Raw genomic sequence first — 19938 nt, forward strand, 5'->3', positions numbered from 1 at the left:
CTAATGTCACCTACTCTGATACTCACATTCTCCTCCCACTCCACAGGTGGCTCACCTCTTGGCCCTTCCCCAATGCAGATTCCCTACAGCAGACAGCATTGTCTTTCAGAAATACACACCTGCTCATCTTATTAACCAGCATTAAATCTTGGCTCTAGAGAGCAAATGTGTGGCTCAGTGAGGTTTCTTAGCTTTTCTTCTTCAGGGCCAAAGATAATACCATTTCCAGTGTCTAACACACCACCCAGTACAGAACAGACACTGGGTGTAGTGCCCATATCCTGCCAGATACTACTCAGATGCTCGCTGACAGCAAGGCAGGGACTTCAGGCCCACTCAGCAAACCTGAGTGCCAATGCAACCTCTACCTCCTTGGCCTGCGATAGACACCTTACCTTTTGCTTAACCTCAGTCTCCTCAACTGTTAAGTTAGAATACTGCCTTGAGGGGATGGAGAAATGGCCCAGTGGTTAAGAGCACTGGCTGCTTTTGCAAGAGACCTGGGTTTGATTCCCAGCACCCATGTGAGATCTTACAACTGTCTGTAAACCCAGTTCCAGGGGATCTGACACACCCCAATGGCCTCCATGGACACCAGGCACACAAGTAGTGCAGTTATACATATAGGCAAAACTCCCATGCACATAAGCAAAAAAATCCCAACCAGCTTAGAATGACACAGTACAGCTCAAGGGCTCAGTATAGGGCAGGGCACAGTGAAGATCTCACAGAGGACAGCAGTCTTACCACAGCCCCCCACCCCCACCCCCATAATCAATTACCACCCCATATAAACCAAGGGTAGAACTCAGGATCTGGTATTAAAACTCCAAGAAGTAAATGATAAAATGAAATCATGAAGGGACAGGGACACGGCTCCACAGAGTAGGGACAACCGTGCTGCAGACCCGTGACTCACCTTCAGGAGACGACGGTGTGTACCACTGAGGAAGAGCTGGCAGGCTGCGTCACCAAGCTCCCTTCCTCCCTTATGTACATGGACTCACTCCACCACACTCCCCTCTATATGTGCCTGCACGGCTTAGGGTGTCACTTCAAGTGTGACAGGAAAGCTAAGGCACTGTGTGTGACAAAGGCTTACCAGAGCTTCAGATCATCCAGCAAATGAGGGCTCCAGTGTCCCATCCAGAGAGCCTAGAAATCCCCACAGGACTACACAGCCCTCCACACCCCGAGATCTTATTTAATACAAAGCCAAAAAGAATCCACTACGTGAGCTGAAGAGCTGGCTCTCCTAGAGGACCTCAGCCTCACTGCCAGCACCCACTTCCCAGACACTCACAATGGCCTCAAGCTTTAGTTCTGCAGGATCTGACCCCTCCTGGACCCTGAAAGCACACACATACACATAAATAAAATAAAAATACATCTTTATATGTAAAAAAACAAAAAACAAAACCCACCAGTTTTCTATTATAAAAATCCATAAAAAGAATTGTATGAATTAAGAGGCCGCATTTGCAAGGTGGAAGGCTGAAAGACGATTAAAACTATACAAATTCTTTTTAAACTAAGTGGAACCTAAATTAAGTAAACACTGTTAGTCAGTGCTATGTAACGTGGCTATAAAATTCAACAAGCAACCACAAAATTCTTTCCTTCTCTGTTTCTACTTCTCTGACCCAGAGCTTTTTCTATGCACTCAGATTGATCTTAAACTTTTGATCTCCCCGCCTTGGCCTCCAGACTCCTGAGATTACAGACCATTATGCTGAGCTCCAATCAGGACTCGTCTGAAAGTGAAAAGATACTGTTATTTACTTTAGAACAAAAAATCCCATAAAATTAAAAGAACCATGCCGGGCGTGGTGGCGCACGCCTTTGATCCCAGCACTCGGGAGACAGAGGCAGGCGGATTTCTGAGTTCGAGGCCAGCCTGGTCTACAAAGTGAGTTCCAGGACAGCCAGGGCTATACAGAGAAACCCTGTCTCGAAAAACAAAAACAAACAAACAAACAAAAAAAAGATTAAAAGAACCAGGCACAGAGGTGAAAACACACCTGTAGTCCCAGCTACTCTTGAGGCTGAGGAAGAAGTCATCTGAGCCCAAGTGTTTGAGGCCAGACCTGGCAACAGCTATTCCTTTACCTCACTCCCCATCAAAAGGAGACATATCTATGACATGTGTCCCATAGAGAAGGTAGTGTGGGACACTGTTTTCCCTGGTGTGCCTTGCTTCCTCAAAGTCAAGGCTGACTGGCACAAGCACCCTGTGACATGTGGTTAGCACTCTAAAGAAGTAAACAGTTATGGTTCATGACATTGTGTTCCATTCCTTCTACCCTCCCCCCACCCCACTGCTGGAGACTGTACCTAGTGGCTTATGCATGCTAGGTAAGTGTTCTAGCACTGGGCTTTACCCCTGGCCCTCTTTTTATGTTAAGACAGGGTGTCACTGGCCTAGAATTAATTCTGTAGTCCAGGCAGTCTTTACATCTATAACCGGTTTCAGCCTCCCAAGTATCTGGGATTATAGGTCTGAGCCACCTGCCTGACCTAGAGGTGGGTTTAACATGAAAGCTCTCCTCTTCCACGAGACACTTAACACACAGTGACCAAAATAGCTGAGATGAAATTTCAATGGGTATTAAGCCTCTGGTCAAGCCCCTCTCCCCAGTGATTCTAGCTTCTGCAGGTGAGAAGCTGGAAGAACTGTGGGTTGGTCTACTGCATGTGTCTCCCTGGGATTGCTAATTTTCTGGAGGATTCTGGGCCAGGTGCTGTTCCCATTCAACTTCAACCAACTTGTACAGCTCCATTGTGGCCTGGGCATCTTCCACCGAGGAATGTCCACTATTTCCAACCTAAAGGAAAAGAACATGAAGACAAGAACTGTTGCTTTTCCCAGACAACTCTGGACTCCCTGCAACCCGCTAGTCGTCTATACTTTCTCTTCTATAGTTTATGAATTGTAGTCACAAGTCTACTAGGGCCCTCCTCCCTAGCACATTTCAGTTTCAACTCCCAGAAAGCCTGCTCATTTCAGTGACAATGGGTATGTATCATATTATTAAGCTCTGCAGAGGCAAGACATTTCAGGTCAAACAGACTGTCTGGGTCTTCTTTCTTAACTGTCCCTGTGTGACATGTACCCAGAGCTCCATATTCTGTGGCCACGTCCTCGACTGCTGAGCATGTGAAATGCTGAGTGCTCTTCTCTCCCACTGTAGCATCTGGTGCGGTCTATAGGCACCGGGATTTACTATCTCTCCTTGCAGACAGGGCTGCCGGGTCACCTTTGGTGGGGGCACTTGGAGAAAAGTTACCTGGATGTCCCGACTCAGCAGCTTCTTGGTGAGATGCTTCAGAGACAAAGTGACATTTTCTGGGCAGTCAGCCTTCCGGTTGAGGAGTGGTATCTGGGAAGTGTCTCTGGTGAGGGACTTGGGATGAAAGTACTGTAGGGCTTTGTAGTCATTGTGAATGGCATGCCCTACCACTACCTTCCCTGAGAGTATCTTCAAGATCTAGAATGAGCACATAGGGGGTAATGAGAAGCCATACTCAAAGGTGGAGCTTATTAGATCGTGAAGGCCCAACATGGCCATCACCAACATACCACCCCACCACCTCCACCCTCACCCCATTCTTGAAATGTCCCCTTCCACAACTGTTTCTCCTTCAGAACTCCAGCTCTCCTTTCCCTAGAGAACTGCTATGCAATCCTGTTTGGATCTACATCACCAGAGGTTCCTTACATGTTTAGTAACTTCCATCTCAACAATGGTTATCAGCATTCTCCCATCCCCGAAGAACCTGAGGCCTTCTAGATGCCAAGTAAATGCTCTACCACCGACCATTATCCCTAGCTGCTTCCTTCAGTCTCCATGGGACATAAAGATGCTGATCATGGGGCTAACTCAGCAGTTAAAGTGTGTACTCTGCAAGAGGACTAGAGTTCAGTTCCTGGCACTTATGTAGGGTGACTCAAAACTGCCTGTGACCACAGTTTGAGAGGATCTGACATCCTCCTTGGGTCTCCGAAGGCACTGCACACACATGTAAAACCACATATACACACAATTAAAGATAAATCCTTACAAAAAAATTAATCACTATGCAAGGTTATATAATCCTACAATTCCAGCACAAAGACAGCTGAGGCAGGCAGACTGAAAGTTACAGTATGGGCTGAGCTACTACAAGAGACTTCTCTCAAAAAACAGGGTTGGCGGGGCTGTAGAGATGGCTCAGCAATTAAAAGCACTGTATGCTATTCCAGAGGTGATGAGTTCAATCATCAGCAACCACACAGTGGCTCACAGCCATCTGTAATGGGATCTCATGCCCTCTTCCGGCAAATAAATCTTTTTTTTTTTTAAGATTTATTTATTTATTACATGTAAGTACACTTTAGCTGTCTTCAGACACACCAGAAGAGGGAGTCAGATCTTGTTACGGATGGTTGTGAGCCACCATGTGGTTGCTGGGATTTGAACTAAGGACCTTTGGAAGAGCAGTCGGGTGCTCTTACCTGCTGAGCCATCTCACCAGCCCCCGGCAAATAAATCTTAAAAAAATAAAATAAATTAAAAAAAAGGTGGTGGGGGTGGGGGGGTTAGATCTGGGGATGTGGCTCAGCGTGCTTGCCTAGCATGCGGAAAACCCTGGGTCCCAGCACCACAATAACTGTGCACATTGGCACAGGCCTGTCATCCCTATACTTGGGAGGTCCAAGTAGGAAGAACTGAAGTTAAAGGTCATTTTTGGCTCCACAGAAGGTTTGAGACTAGACTGAGAGACATGAGGCTAGCCTGGGATAGATGAGAGCCTGCTTCAAGGTGGTAGGCCAGTAAGATGGACCCCGAAGATAAAGATTCTTGTCACCACGTTTGATGATCTTCGATGACTCCTGAGACCCACACGAGAGGAGAGAACCAGTCACCACAAGTCACCCTCTAACCTCTGCACTCATGTCACCACACACTCCATCTTCACAAAATGAGAGAAAAAAAAAGCTAAGAAAGCAAACAAACAATAGCCATTGAAAGAGTAAAGCTGGGGCTGGTGAGATGGCTCAGTGGTTTAGAGCACTGACTGCTCTTCCAAAGGTCCTGAGTTCAATTCCCGGCAACCACTTGGTGGCTCACAACCATCCGTAATGAGATCTGATGCCCTTTTCTGGTGTGTCTGAAGACAGCTACGGTGTACTCATATAAATTAAAAAAAAAAAAAAAAACTTATTAAGAAAAAAAGCCAAGCGTGGTGGCACACGCCTTTAATCCCAGCACTTGGGACGCAGAGGCAGAACTCCAGCCTGGTCTACAAAGTGAGTTCCAGGACAGCCAGGGCTATACAGAGAAACCCTGTTTCGGGGAAAAAAAAAGGGGGGGAGGGTAAAGCTGTAGATGGGGTTTTCTGGATACTTGTCTTGAAACCAACTAATGTCTCAGCATTTAAAATCTTACAGGTTCTGCAGGCCATACTCAAAACGGTACTGTGAAAGCAGCAGCAGTCCTGCAGTTTTCAGGGGACCCACTTAGTAAGGCATCTGGGCTCATCTCAGATTCATAACCCCAGCTTGAGCAAGGTGAAATGCTTGGTGATGAACACCACACAGCGTGTCTTCACCCGGGTAGGTTCAACCAACAAGCATCTGCTCTGTGCTCTGCCCAGTCTCCCCCAGCACACGCTTCATCTCCTCTGGCCCTTAGCTGCCCTCACTGAAGCTGGGACCTCTCCCACATGTCTACACAACTGTGCCCTGGAGAGAGGAAGTGCCTTGGCATCTCTTTCCTTTTGTTTTTTAGAAACCCCACTGTGTAGTCCTGGCTCGATTCAAGTTTAAAGCTCCGCCTGGCCTTGCCTCCTCAATGCTGGGATTAAAGGTGTGCACCAACATGCCTGGTACTTCCTGCCTTTTTAAAACCCCCTAGCTACTTCATCTCTGATAAACTTCCTTCAGTGGACTGTCTAGCATTAAAAGAATCACTGGGGGCCGGGCGTGGTGGCGCACGCCTTTAATCCCAGCACTTGGGAGGCAGAGGCAGGCGGATTTCTGAGTTCGAGGCCAGCCTGGTCTACAGAGTGAGTTCCAGGACAGCCAGGACTACACAGAGAAACCCTGTCTCGAAAAACCAAAAAAAAAAAAGAAAAAAAAAAAAAAAAAAAAAAAAAAAAAGAATCACTGGAGGGGCTGGGGATGTGGCTCAGCTGGCAGAGTGCTTGCCTGTCATGCATACGGCCTTGGGTTGTATCCTGAACTCTGTGTAAACCAGGTGTGGTGGCACATGCACTCATAGCACTCAGGAGATAGGTACAAGAGAATCAGAGGACCAAAATAATCCTTAGCTACAAATTCAAAGCCAGCTTGAGTCAGCCTGGGCTACATGAAGCCCTGTGAGAAAAAGAATTCCTGAAGTGTGTCTAGAGAAAGCAAGTTCCCCAATTGCAAAGCAGAGCAATGATGCCCTCTGGTGGCCGCCCAGCACCAGCGGGTTCTCTACCTTTGGAACTGGTTTTGGGGAGGGAATGTAGGAGTTTAGAGCTGTGGATTAGAGAAGAAGAACTAGAATGCTGCATACAGTGCTCAATGGGCTATTCTGGGGGAATCCTGAAAGAGGATAACGCCAAGAGAAATGCAACAATGAAGGTCTGGCTCATCAGAGTCCAGAGAACTTGAATGAGGCTCAATTAAAAAGTAATGGACTGTTTGGCAGAAGATACTTCTACACAGGGTACTGTTCAAGGCTATGTAAAGGCGACTGCTCCCTGTTCTTATCCACATCTACAGTGAGAGAGCAAGTAGGATAGTAAACTATGGGGGGGGGCAGTTGCTGGGGAAAGAACCATATACCATACACTCAAAGTTATAGGCTATGAAAAATGATGCCACCACAACGCGGGACAAGGGGTAAAGTGCATAAAGGGCAAGACTCTGCCCGCAGGGGGGAAAAAAAATCACTTCATTTAAATGGAGAAAGCCGAATAAGCACTTAGGAAAGTTTTCAATTAATATTTAATCAAAGTGCAGGGCATGGTGGCACATGCCTTTAGTCCCAGCACTTGGGAGGCAGAGGCAAGTGAATTTCTGAGTTCGAGGCCAGCCTGGTCTACAGACTGAGTTCCAGGACAGCCAGGGCTACACAGAGAAACTCTGTCTCAAAAAAAAAAAAAAAAAAAAAAAATGTATTCAAAGCAAACAGATGTCCCCACAACTTTAGTTTTAGGGGACCAGACTACATTTTGAACTGGAAGCAAAACTTTTTTGCAACACGTGGCACTTATTTTTTAGGGCATTAAAAAATGCAAAAAATAAGGGGGTGACGGGGGCTTGCATGAAGGCCATTTAAAGGGAGGTCATGTGTGACAGACAGGAGTGGTGCCCTTTCAAGGAGGGTCCTGCACAAAGCTGTAAAGGTGAAACCTACGTTACAATGGAGGATCTGGGGCTTTGGAAATGCCAGGACCACAGTGTACTTGTCAAGTAAACTACAGGCACAAAGTGAAGCTAGCTCAACAGAGGGGCTCTGTGTGCTACAGGCAGGAGAGCTGCAAGGGCCAGCCTACAGCCTATAGCCTGGCAGTCCAGATAATGTGATGACCAGTGCAGCAGGGTGCTGGGCATAGAACTGGAGGCTCTGGTGTTTGCCCCGTTGTCTTTCCCAGCTATGCCATGGGCAGCTATGCTGCAAGGCCTATGATCCTGGATGCTCTAAGCAAGCCTGGAGGGAGGAACAAGGCAGCGAGCAATTCCATGGCCTTGTCTTCAGTTCCTGCCTCCAGGTTTCTGCCTTGAATCCTGCTCTGATTTCTTCTTGGACTACAATTGTAAGCTAAAATAAACCCTTTCCTCCCCAAGTTGCTTTTAGTCAAAGTGTTTTTATCACAGCAATAGAACCTCTAAGAGAAGCCAGACAGTGGTGGTGCGCACCTTTAATCCCAGCTCTCGGGAGGCAGAGGCAGGCGGATTTCTGAGTTCAAGGCCAGCCTGGTCTACACAGTGAGTTCCAGGACAGCCAAGGCTACACAAAGAAGCCCTGTCTCGATAAAACTGAAAAGGAAAAAAAAAAGAGAGAGAGAGAAAGGGAGGGGGAGAGGGAGAGAGGGGGGGGGGAGAGAGAGAGAGAGGGGGAGAGAGAGAGGAGAGAGAGAGAGAGAGAGAGAGACAGAGAGAGAGAGGGAGAGAGAGAGGGGGGGGGAGAGAGAGAGAGGGGGAGAGAGGAGAGAGAGAGAGACAGAGAGAGAGAGAGAGAGAGAAAGAGAGAGAGACTGAGTCTAGGTATTGCTGATGTAACACTAACCATGTGTTTTGAGGAGGATTGAAAAAGGACTTTGGAATTTGGTACTGGAAAACCACCAAGCTTAACGAGCTGTTGTGCAAACTTATAGGAAGGATAATGCTGAGAGCAGTGCAGAGGATGAAGGCCAACCTTCAGAGGGAAGGTTGAAAGTTCCTTAAAGATCCTATTAAGGGCAGGCATAGCAGCGCATACCTTCCTTCTCAGCATTTGAGAAGCAGAGGCAAGACTGTCTCCGAGTTCATGGCCAGCCTGTTAAAAATGGTGAGTCAAAGGACAGCCAGAGCTACATAATGAGATCTTGTCTTGAAAAGACAAAACCAAACCAAAAGACACCACGCAGGTAAAATCTTCTAGCAAGTGCTTCCCAGGGGTCAGCACACAGAAGCTCTGTTCCAGTGTGGGCCCAGGCTGCATCTCATGCTGGCAGCCAAAACTGGTAATGTGTAAGAGCCACCAATGTGGCCTTTAATCCCAGCACTTGGGAAGCAGAGGCAGGTGGATTTCTGAGTTCGAGGCCAGCCTGGTCTACAGAGTGAGTTCCAGGACAGCCAGGGCAACACAGAGAAACCCTGTCTTGGAAAAAAAAAAAAAAACCAACAACAACAACAAAAAACAAACAAACAAAAGAGGCACCAATGCGGTGCTGCTTCTGAGGTCATGATGGAAAGGCTCATGGGAAGGTGACAGTGCAGCCTTAGTTGCCATACAAGGCCCATACTTGAAGGGATCCTGAAGAAAGCCTAGGACAGTCCCTGAAGAAAGCCTAGGAGAGGCTATTGGTAAAGGTGCCCTGTTGCAGCAGAGACCTCACACCACTGGATGGCCACCACGGACTGCAGCCAGCCTGAGCCTAGGACAGAAGCTGTGTGTGCTGTGCAAGCCCTTCGGAGCCTACGAGATCGTGAGTCTCTGAACAGGACACTTAAGCTGTGTAATGTTGGACTTTCTTTTCCTTTGACTGTGACTGTATCTATCCTGGCTCTTTCCTCTTAAAATAAAATACTTAACCTGTTTTTGATTTTCCAAGAGCCCATAGTTATAAGACCTTAAAGAAATCTGGAATTCTAAAGACTTTAGATATTTAAGACTTTAAACTTTTTAAGTGTTTGAATTTTTAAAGACTATGAGACTTTTATTAAAGTTTGGAGTAAGTTTTATATTGCAATATTGATATTACTATGACATGTTGGGGACAACAAGAAAGGAAAGGTTGATTTAACAATGATATGTTTGTTAAGGTGACTGGGGTCAACTACTTAGTCATCTTGAGACATTTACCTGAGAAGAGAGAACCTTATTTGAGAAAATGTCTCCACTTGTCTGTAGACAAGTCTGTGCTGTCTACTCTTTACGGTGACTGAAGCAAGTGCTGCCACCCCCAGGCAGGTATTTCAAGAAAGCAGGCCGAACAAGCCAGGAAGGAGCAAGCCAGCAGCAGCATTCCTTCCTGGCTTCAGCCATGGAGTTCCAGCCTTGAGTGCCCACTCTAACTTCCCTCATGCTGGACTATTACTGAAATAAACCCTTCCTTCCCTCTTAAGGCTGCTTTTGGCCATGGTGTTTTATCATAGGAAAAGAAACCCTGACTAAGACAGCTGGGCTCTACGGATTCCGGATTCAGTCATTATGCTCATGTCATGCACTTTGTGTGCAAACTTGGGTTTTGAGACAGGATCTCACCCTGTAACTGGAAACTGACCTGGAATCACAGAGATCCACCCATCTCTGCCTCCCAAGTATTGGCTTTAAAACTGTGTTCCCGGCTGGTGAGATGGCTCAGTGGGTAAGAGCACCCGACTGCTCTTCCGAAGGTCCAGAGTTCAAATCCCAGCAACCACATGGTGGCTCACAACCATCCGTAACGAGATCTGGCGCCCTCTTCTGGAGTGTCTGAAGACAGCTGCAGTGTACTTACATATAATATATAAATAAATAAATAAATTTAAAAAAAAAAAAAAAAAAAAAAAAACTGTGTTCTGCTGGGCAGTGGTGGCACACGCCTTTAATCCCAGCACTTGGGAGGCAGAGGCAGGCGGATTTCTGAGTTCAAGGCCAGCCTGGTCTACAGAGTGAGTTCCAGGATAGCCAGAGATACACAGAGAAACCCCGTCTCAAAAAACAAAACAACAACAACAACAACAACAAGAAACCTGTCTCAAAAACAAACAAACAAACAAACAAACAAAAAGTGTGCTCCACCACATTCAGCCTTTGTTTTGTTTTCTGATGTGCTGGGGCTCACAGGTAAGAATCTGCTTAAGCTTCAGAGACTCTGTTTAGACTGTTAGAAACATTTGAAATCCAACTAAATCCAGTCCATAAATTTGTATTATGGGTTAACTATGAGCTTATGAGGACCAAGGATGTAAAGTTTGGCTAAAAAGTATGTTTGGTCATAAGTTGACAGGGATGGACTTGTGACACAACTGTCTACTTAAAAGAATTATACTAGTGCCGGGCATGGTGGCGCAGGCCTTTCTTTAATCCCAGCAGAGGCAGGTGGATTTCTGAGTTCAAGGCCAGCCTGGTCTACAAAGTGAGTTCCAGGACAGCCAGGGCTATACAGAGAAACCCTGTCTTGAAAAACCAAAAAAAAAGAAAAAAAAAAAAGAATTATACTAGAAGACAAAGTTGAGCATGTCTGTGAGCTTTCAGACTGGGTCAACTGAGGTGGTAGGATCCATGCAAAAAAGAAACTAATCCTTACTCCAATAGGAAGCCTTCTTAATCACGTGACATTATTCTCCTTCCCTTTACCATCCTTTGACACCTCCCCAGAATATCACTTGCTGAAAGTTCTCTCCAGACCTCTCTCTACTGTCTCGACCCACGCTCCTCACCTGACTCCGAGCAGTCTTAAAGGGTGTAGCGTTAACCATGTGGCGCTTCCGGATGCCACTCCATTTGGTCCGGTAGTTCACAATGTGGCAGGGGGGACGGACGTACTCATCGTACAGCACATCACCATTGTAATTCACAATGCTGCATCGAGCCAGGGAACTAACGCATCCCTTGGGTCCTGTGCCCACCATTTCACAGTCTATTGCCACCATCTTCCCTGGCAAGTTTTGGGGGACTGTAGGGCACTTATCTTTAGAAGGAGCTTTGGTGCAGTTCTGTACAGCATTTTTCTTCAAGGGCTTCTTCTTGGAGCCTTTATCCTTTGACTGAGCTTGGGTGGAGTTCTCTGTAGCAATTTTCTTTTTCAAGGGCTTCTTCTTGGAGCCCTTCTTCTGGGTGTTCTTAGTCTTTGGAAGGGCACTCTGAAACTCCCCTAGCAAATCTATTTTAGCCACAACAGACGCAGTCTTCTTTGAAGGAGCAGGGGTCAGCCAAGACAATGGTGCTTTCTTGTCTTTGGACTGCTCTGAGTCCCTCTTGGAGGCAGCTGCCTCTTTCTTCTTCTTTGGGCATGGAAGGATCTTCAAAATGCCATCTACTCTTGAAGTTTCCCCTTTCTTTGGAGGTTCTGAGTTCAACTTAGACACCTTGCTAGGGGGTTGGTTCTTTTTATTCAGAAATCCTTTCTGTTCCAAGAACCGTCGCTTCTTGACAAAGCGTTGATGTTTGGCATTTCCTCCAAATGCCTTTTTCGAAGGTTGCCCAAAGTCTAAATTCAGGAGTATGGTAGACATGAGGTCAGTGGATGGTGGGAGAAAGCTGGGAAGAATGGCTCACTGATGGCAAAAGGATGAGAGGCTCATTCTCTGTGGAATCTCATAGTTCGACATGTGGAGGTCTGCAATTAGCCTTGGGGACAAAAGTAATCCTGATACCCGCACCATAGGCCTGAGAGAAAAAGAAGACCAGTTCTGAAGACTTAAGTGATAACTTCCATAAGCCCCAAAGCCTGGCTACTGAAGCCTCCACACTTCACCTTCAGGTTGGTCTTTTTTTTTTTTTTTTTTTTTTTGGTTTTTCGAGACAGGGTTTCTCTGTGTAGCCCTGGCTGTCCTGGCACACTTTGTAGACCAGGCTGGCCTCGAACTCAGAAATCCGCCTGCCTCTGCCTCCCGAGTGCTGGGATTAAAGGCGTGCGCCACCACGCCCGGCTCAGGTTGGTCTTAAAAGGGTTATTTCCCTTCTCCAGATCTCTGTGCCATTTTAAAAACTAAAGATGCTGGAGCTGGAGAAACTCCTTAGTAGTTATAACCTTGTTGCTCTCGCAGAGATATGAAGTTCAGTTCCCAGCACCCACGTTGTAGTAGTTCACAGCATCTGTACCTCCAGCTTCAAAAAAATTAGATGCCTTCCGATCTCTGCAGGCCCCGGGCAATTAAACGATACACATACATAAATACAAACAAAACACTCAGACTAATAATAAATCTAATTACAGAAAGTGAGGATGCTGAGGCTGCGGATAAAAAGATGTGGGACCCACGGAGATCGACTCTATCATGTCTATGAAGCTAAAACTAGGGCGTGCTGAAACAGACAGATGAAACTTTTAAGTACCAGTGGTGAGAGGAAACAACACAGATACCCTCTGGATCACCCAGGAATTCTCAGCGTGCTACGAAATGAAGACCAAATCCAGGTGTCGCGCTCCCTCGGCTCCACGTGGGGGCGATCTCCTCACGTACCTTACCTGTCCCCCACAGTAAGGACACAGTAGAAGGCCACCTCGGCCATCACATTCTTGACGATCCACGAACTATTCCCGAACATCCTATACACCTACCTCCAAGTTGGTTCCCCACTAAGATCGCAAGCGTCCGGAGCCGGATGCAGGAGCAGGCGCGCGCCGACGTATGCCCGGACGGCAAGAACGCGGGCGACAACGGGAAGGCGGCCGGCGCGCACGCGCCCGCAGCGCCCCCACCTCAGGCAGCGAGGCCAGCGACTCCGAGTGCGTGAGCAGCGGAAACGGCGGTGGCGGCGGCGGCGGCGTGGGTGGGGGCGGGGGCGGGATGCGCTCCCCGGCCCCTCGGGCCCCGTGGAGGTACAACTCGAAGGTGGTGGGCCGCGGGAAGCGGAACAGAGCGCGCCGGAACCGTGGTCCCACTTCCGGGAGGGAGGGTGGGACCTGCAGCTGAGCCCCTCGCCGTAAGCCGGTGCTGGGCGCGCTTCTGTGACGTCCTCGACTCTCCTGCGGCTGCGCAAATGGCTTGGCCCAGTGGAAGTCGTGACGTTGGGTAAGTGCGCCTTGTTCTTCGGATTTGTAATTGGACGGGATCCCGGGGAGAGGTGTCGTCGGGCGGGTTCGGAGTCCTTGCTTTGCGTCGTGCGTGCAGAATTGAGCCCGGTTTGGGTTGCATGGTTTCGTGGTACCGACCTTGTGTCTCCTCACCTCCTCCCACCTTGCACCGACACTTCACGCCACAGGATGCGGGGCGTCTCAGCCCATGGCCTCTCGCTTGAGGAGAGAAGGCAGCTGGCTGTGGACCTCACCCGCGTCCTAGCTCTCTACCGTTCCATCCTGGACGCCTACATCATCGTGAGGCCACCGGGCTGAGGGCGGGGTGCTTCTTATGGGGGGGGGGGTGGAGTGTGAATAGGAGCCCACTGCAGAGAAAATATGGAGACAGCTTTTATCTCTTCCTAATAAGGAACGCGTTAACGACTAGAATAATTTCCACCCAGCCTTCTGACTCTTAATACTTAAGTTTTGTGTGTTTCTTTTGAAACCCCACAACCAACATTTGGCCATGCTACAGTTGCATAGAAACATACGAGAGACGAGATGTTCCATAGCATATCCTCCACTAAAGGCAATAAAGAGTGGGTTGGTGAAGAGGAAGTGCTTGGCCAAATGTGGTGTACCCTTGTAATCCTGTCACCTAGGAAGTAGATGCAGGAGAATCAGGAGTAAAAGATTCCCCTGGGCTACAAAACAAGTTCTAGGGCAGCCTGAACTGGACGGTGTTACTTTTTAAAAAAAGGAGGGGTGGGAAACAAAACAGGGCAGACATACATAAAGTTACCTTTCTGTAATCTCGCCCCTCAGAAGACTGAGGCAGAATTGTCTTGATTTGCAGCCAGCTTAACAAGTGTTGAGACGTGTCTCATTTCCCCCCAGCTCCCATACACACACACATTTCCCCCCAACTCCCATACACACACACAGAAGAGCACCAGCAAGGCTTGGGGGTGGGGTGATTCTCAACCTTCGTGATCCTACATCCATCCATTTAGTACAGTTCCTCATGTTGTGATCTCCAACTATAAAAGTATCTTTTGTTGCTACTCTGTAACTGTAATTTTACTACTGTTATGAATTGTAATTACCTGATATGCGGGATAGCTGAAGTGTAAACTCCCAAAGAGGTCCCAACCTACAGGTTGAGAACCGCTGTTCTAGGGTAAATGTTTGTCTAGGACTAACAAGATGGCTATGTGGTTAAAAGCATTTTTGTTTGTTTTTTGGTTTTTCGAGACAAGCCCTGGCTGTCCTGGAACTCACTTTGTAGACCAGGCTGGCCTCGAACTCAGAAATCCGCCTGCATCTGCCTCCCGAGTGCTGGGATTAAAGACGTGCGCCACCACGCCCGGCTTCCTAACAAGGCTTTTAATTTTTTTTTTTTTTTTATTATATGTAAGTACACTGTAGCTGTCTTCAGACACTCCAGAAGAGGGAGTCAGATCTCATTACAGATGGTTGTGAGCCACCATGTGGTTGCTGGGATTTGAACTTTGGACCTTCGGAAGAGCAGTCTGGTGCTCTTACCCACTGAGCCATCTCACCAGCCCCTAACAAGGCTTTTAATTGTTCCTTAATTAGTTGATTATTTTCAGATGGGTTCTCACTATGTTGAAATATCTCATGGAGATATTCTGGCCCTTGCCACCTGAGTGCTGGGATCCTTTAATAATAGACACCATACTTGGCCCCCACAGCCCCAGCATTTTAAAAGGACAAATGAATGAATTAAAATACACAGCTGTCTGGACCATAAAATAGCAGGTTACTAAATAGTTACCTGTTAATGCTGTGGTGAGGTCATGCTAGTGATGCATGATTTAAAAAAGAAAAGAAAAAAAAAAAAGAAAAGAGACATTGGTCAGGGTGGAGAGATGGCTTAGGGGTCAAGAGATTTTTCCAAAGGACCCAGGTTCAACTCCCAGCACCCACATGGCAGCTCACAACTGTCTGTACCAGGGGATCTGACACCCTCACACAGACATACATGCAGTCAAAACACCAGTGTATATAAAATAAATAAAAATTTTAAAACAACCAACAGACCAAACAAGAAACTAAATGGAGAAAAACAGAAATAAATGGGGCATTAATAATGAGAAGTGTACATATAGTGCAGTCTGTACCACATGGGTGTAGTAGAGGCAGGGACAGGCTTGAGAGCTCATACAGATGGACAGGAGATACAGGCATCTTGTCGTCTTGGGCACTAGTGCCAAAAAAGGCAGGTGATGAGCTGGAGAGTTGAGATGGGGCTGAGACAATGGTAATAGTCGTAGAATCCTCCAAACTGCTTGGCTCCTCCTGCAGGAATTTTTCACGGACAGCCTGTGGGGCACACTCCCCCACTCATGGCAAGAAGCACTGGATGGACTAAACCCACCACAGCTGGCCACCCTGCTGCTGGGGATGCCCAGGGACGGGGAGGAGATGAGGTATGTACAAGCCAGAGGAGCCCTGAGATGGGGAATGAGCACTGAGCCATGTATTGAGTCTTGTGTAGATAATCTCAATGGGTCTTCCTGGGCAGCCAGATCATAAGCTGGAACACTCAGAATGTGATTGTGGGCTATTCACTAGCAGCCTGGGCTGGACTATCTCAGGTACAGGTCTGTGTGGCCACTCACCCTGCTGGCCCTGAAGTCCACAGCTTGTGCCCTCGCCTTTACCCGGACACCTGGCTTTCACACCCCATCAGAGTTCCTGGAGAACCCCAGCCAGAGCTCCCGACTAACAGCTCCTTTTCGGAAACATGTCAAGCCCAAGAAGCAGCATGAGATCCGGAGGCTGGGAGAGGTGAGGAGACTGCTGGAGGCTAGACTATGAGAGCCTAGGACTCCTAAAGCTGATGGGTTATGAAGATGCAAATACAGGAACCAGCAACTTCAGAGGTCCCCTTCCTTAGCAAACATGCTAGACCCCTGTCTGTTGGTGCTGAAAGGCTTTCCTGTCCTTTTTCTGGGTTGATTGGTAGCTGTGTATGGGTGACTTTTATTCTGTTCACTGCAGTCAATTTTTGGTTTTACAGCCTACAGGGCTTTTGCTTTTGAGTCGTTGACTTAAGGGGCAAGCAGACGAGGCTAGACACCTACCATTATCCTCAGATCTGGTTTGACATGTCTTACCGATGTGATACCCTCAATGTTTCCCTAGCATCTAGACTCCTACCATCCTTCTGAGTTCTTGCTTCAGGAGTCAGGAGCCAATGCCAAGAAGAAACTTTTGTTTCGTCTTCTTTCAGTTGGTGAAGAAGCTTACTGACCTCACTGGCTGCACCCAAGTTGTGGATGTGGGCTCAGGCCAGGTGAGCCAGACTCCAGGCAAGGCAAGAGTAGCAGGCCGAATGCCCATGGAAGCAGGTGCTGAGAAGTGGCAAGTCAGGGGTAGGGGGTGGATAGTAAGCCTTTGATGGAGCCCAGGACCCAGTTGTCCACACCATTGATAGGATGACAGTCAATAGGGCACTAAACAATGCTGTCCTCCCTCATGACTCCAGGGCCACCTCTCCCGCTTCATGTCTATGGGGCTGGGGCTGATGGTGAAGAGCCTTGAAGGGAATCAGAGACTGGTAAAGAGAGCTCAGCATCTAGACCAGGAGCTCCTGAAGGCTCTGGACAAAATGGAGAAGAGGCACCCAAAGGTAAGCTGCCTTCCTTGCAGCCTGTACTGTTAGAAGCAGGGTGCTTGGCTGGGACTACGAAGTAAGACTCATCTTCATTCATTCATTCATTTATTTATTTATTTATTTATTATTTCTAAGTACACTGTAGCTGTCTTAAGATGCACCAGATCTCATTAAGGATGGTTGTGAGCCACCATGTGGTTGCTGGGATTTGAACTCAGGACCTTAGGAAGAGCAGTCAGTGCCGTTGACCACTGAGCCATCTCTCCAGCCCAAGACTCATTTTCTACCCAGATTTCTCCCTATTTATTTCTGCTGGTTTTTTGTTTCTTCCCCAAAGCATCCACACAAGATGCTCAAAGACACTTTCTAGTTTGTGTAATTTCCATACATGTTCTCATAGTAAACTATGATATGGCCAGATGGGTAATATTATTTGCTGTGCTAGAGATAAAGCCCATGACCACCGAGCTGTATCCCTAACCCACAGTCATGTGGTAGACTCATTACCTACAAGGAAACTGGAAGAAATGGGATACAGATCAGTGGCAGGGCACTTGGAGAAGCATTCCTGAAGCCCTGGGTTCCATTCCTAGCACCACCAGAAGAAAAAGGGAGCTGGGCAGTGGTGGTGGCACACACCTTTAATCCCAGCACTTGGGAGGCAGAGGCAGGTGGATTTCTGAGTTCGAGGCCAACCTGGTCTACAAAGTGAGTTCCAGCACAGCCAGGGCTATACAGAGAAACCCTGTCTCGAAAAACCAAAAAAAGAAAAAGGGAAACTGAGTTAGGTATGGCGGCACGTGCCAGTATTTCCACCACTGGGGAAGTATAAACGGGATCCCTGCAGATTTGCCTGCTCCGTCAACATATTGAGCCCCAGGTCAGAGAGGGCTGCAAAGACCTTGTCTCACACTCTGTGCTACCCAAAAGAATAAAAATGGCATGAAAAATGAAAAGGTCTACTGTCTGTAACAAAGATCTCATCCCCTGTTTAGAGTCTTAACTCTTGTGCCCAGCCTCTCACCCATATAACCCAGAGGTCCCAGTGCGGCTTGAGGATGGCCATCCAATTTTGCATCTGCCTTTGTTTTTCCTCTCTCCATAGATGGTGCAAAGAGGACCGCGCCACCGGCCCCACCACGTGGTTCAGTGGGTCAGCCCCACAACTCTGTGTGAGGAGCTTCTGCTTCCTCTGGAGAGACCAGGCCAGAGTAGTGCACGTCTGCTGCTCACGGGCCTTCATGCTTGTGGGGATCTTAGTGTTGCCTTGCTAAGACACTTCTGCTGCTGTTCTGAAGTGGTGGCCCTGGCCTCGGTGGGCTGCTGCTACATGAAACTCAGTGACCCTGGCAGCTACCCACTGAGTCAGTGGATAGCTGGGCTGCCTGGCCATGAACTACCCTACAGGCTCCGGGAGGGTGCCTGCCATGCTCTGGAGGACTATGCGGAGAGATTACATAAAGCAGAGCCTGGCCTGCAAACACACTGCTTCCGTGCAGTACTGGAGACAGTCATCCGACAAGTCTGCCCTGAGCTTCGGAGGCCTGGTGTGCAAGGAATCCCCAGGGTCCATGAACTCAAGATTGAAGAGTGAGGTCTGGGGAGGCTCCCCACCCATCTCCACTTACTACCCTAGGCAAAGAAAGTGTGTACCAGAGGAATGGGCATTTTATTTTGAGGGCAGACTGGGCTACATAAGTAATACTGTCTCAAAAAAAGAAAACAGGCAGACCTAGTAGCTCATGTCTTTAATCCTAGAATCTGGGAGGCAGAGGTCAGTCTGGACTACATAGAGATACTCTATCTCAAAACCCTCACACCAGCCAGAAATGTCAGAGTAGGGACTGTGGCCTGCCTGGAGAGGCTGAGCTAGGAAGATACTTGTACTCAGTATGGGGCAAGCCTGGGCAAAAATGACTAAGCAAATCAAAGTAGGAATCAGCTTTAAGTGGGCGGTAACTAACTGATTTGGGGCTGGTCCCGCAGATATGTGAAACAAGGGTTAAAGCGAGTGGGTCTGGACCCCCAGCTGCCTTTGGATCTGGCTGCCCTCCAGGTCTACCAGGCCCAAGAGAATCGTGTGGTGGCCTTCTTCAGCTTGGCCCTCCTGCTGGCCCCACTGGTAGAGACATTGATTCTACTGGACCGGATGCTCTATCTTCAGGAGCAAGGTGAGGTTATGAGGTTTTGGGGTTCCCTTGAGTCCTTGGAGTCTGATGGGTGAGGCATCTGTTAACAGTGTAGAGTCTTAGCAGCACCTCCTGAAACTGTGTTTGGTTTCTAAATAATGTGTACATATATCCCATGCTTTTGGACGTCCTGTCCCCTGGAAGTGGTGCTGCAAATAGTTAAGAGCCTCCGGATGTGGGTATTAGGAACAAACCTGAGGATGCTGAAAGAGCAGGCGTTCTTAACTTGAGCCTCTTCTGTACCAATAAGGTGGACTTGAAGCAAGCATACCAGGTATTAACAAAGCACATGGACAGAAAGCAAAGCCTCTCAAGCCAGTGCTTCTGAAGTCCACCCAGTCTGGAATAAGAAACTACTATAGGATGGGTGGAGAGAGCCTGGGCCGGACTCCTGATTCCTTTCTAATTAGCCCTCATGTTCTTTTCTCCTAGGCTTCTATGCTGAGCTCCTACCCATCTTCAGCCCTGAACTCTCTCCCAGAAATCTGGTTCTGGTGGCCACCAAGACGCCCCTGGGTCAGGCCTTCTCCACTCTTGAGAGTGAAGACAACTGACAGTCTGAAACCACCAGTGCCAATATGGCTAGATACCATAACTTCAGATTTGTACCCTTTCTTTCTCTTCATGTGTAAAGTAATACTGTGTAATTTTTATTTATAAAGCTTTTAAGACTTCTTTTTCTATAAATACCATGTAATTTTTATTTCTTAAAACTCC

The 19938-nt window shown here is 47.8% G+C and overlaps 2 protein-coding genes across 5 annotated transcripts; one reads left to right on the plus strand and one right to left on the minus strand.

Annotated features, from left to right (window-relative positions):
* Positions 1 to 1374: 1374 nt before the first annotated feature.
* On the minus strand, positions 1375 to 13122 carry Isg20l2 (interferon stimulated exonuclease gene 20 like 2). Its single transcript, XM_021157304.2, has 4 exons — positions 12949 to 13122; positions 11105 to 12053; positions 3288 to 3488; positions 1375 to 2825 (listed from the first exon to the last, which is right to left on the minus strand). The coding sequence occupies exons 2-4, from the start codon at positions 11897 to 11899 to the stop codon at positions 2712 to 2714; spliced, it is 1110 nt and encodes a 369-aa protein (XP_021012963.1). The 5' UTR covers positions 11900 to 12053; positions 12949 to 13122; the 3' UTR covers positions 1375 to 2711.
* On the plus strand, positions 12993 to 19882 carry Mettl25b (methyltransferase like 25B). 4 transcript variants are annotated; one of them, XM_085835776.1, is made up of 8 exons: positions 12993 to 13116; positions 15718 to 15842; positions 15991 to 16203; positions 16649 to 16783; positions 16904 to 17047; positions 18138 to 18622; positions 19019 to 19203; positions 19654 to 19882. In XM_085835776.1, exons 1-8 carry the CDS (start codon positions 12993 to 12995, stop codon positions 19773 to 19775), a joined length of 1533 nt encoding a protein of 510 aa, XP_085691902.1. In that variant the 3' UTR covers positions 19776 to 19882. The 4 variants fall into 4 exon arrangements, with proteins under 4 accessions (XP_085691902.1, XP_029331020.1, XP_021012962.1 ...); XM_029475160.2 differs by lacking the exon at positions 12993 to 13116 and adding an exon at positions 13299 to 13402 and having other exon boundaries at positions 16051 to 16203; positions 16649 to 16711; XM_021157303.3 differs by lacking the exon at positions 12993 to 13116 and adding an exon at positions 13413 to 13704 and having other exon boundaries at positions 16011 to 16203; positions 16649 to 16711.
* The last annotated feature ends 56 nt before the right edge of the window (positions 19883 to 19938 follow it).

This window comes from Mus caroli, unplaced genomic scaffold (assembly GCF_978045245.1).
Source record: "Mus caroli unplaced genomic scaffold, Mus_caroli_1 scaffold_3, whole genome shotgun sequence".
NCBI classification, from domain to species: Eukaryota; Metazoa; Chordata; class Mammalia; order Rodentia; family Muridae; genus Mus; species Mus caroli.

Bases quoted from the DNA above. Each gene is read 5' to 3' on its own strand.
- Isg20l2 (XM_021157304.2), bottom strand. From the start codon at position 11,899: ATGTCTACCATACTCCTGAATTTAGACTTTGGGCAACCTTCGAAAAAG. The intron at 3,489-11,104 runs GTGAGGAGCGTG...TGCTCATTCTAG, and splicing joins TTAAGACTGCTCGGAGTCAG to ATCTTGAAGATACTCTCAGG. The intron at 2,826-3,287 runs GTAACTTTTCTC...CTTTTCCTTTAG, and splicing joins TGCTGAGTCGGGACATCCAG to GTTGGAAATAGTGGACATTC.
- Mettl25b (XM_085835776.1), top strand. From the start codon at position 12,993: ATGCAGGAGCAGGCGCGCGCCGACGTATGCCCGGACGGCAAGAACGCG. The intron at 15,843-15,990 runs GTATGTACAAGC...ATTCACTAGCAG, and splicing joins AGGGACGGGGAGGAGATGAG to CCTGGGCTGGACTATCTCAG. The intron at 19,204-19,653 runs GTGAGGTTATGA...CTTTTCTCCTAG, and splicing joins GCTCTATCTTCAGGAGCAAG to GCTTCTATGCTGAGCTCCTA.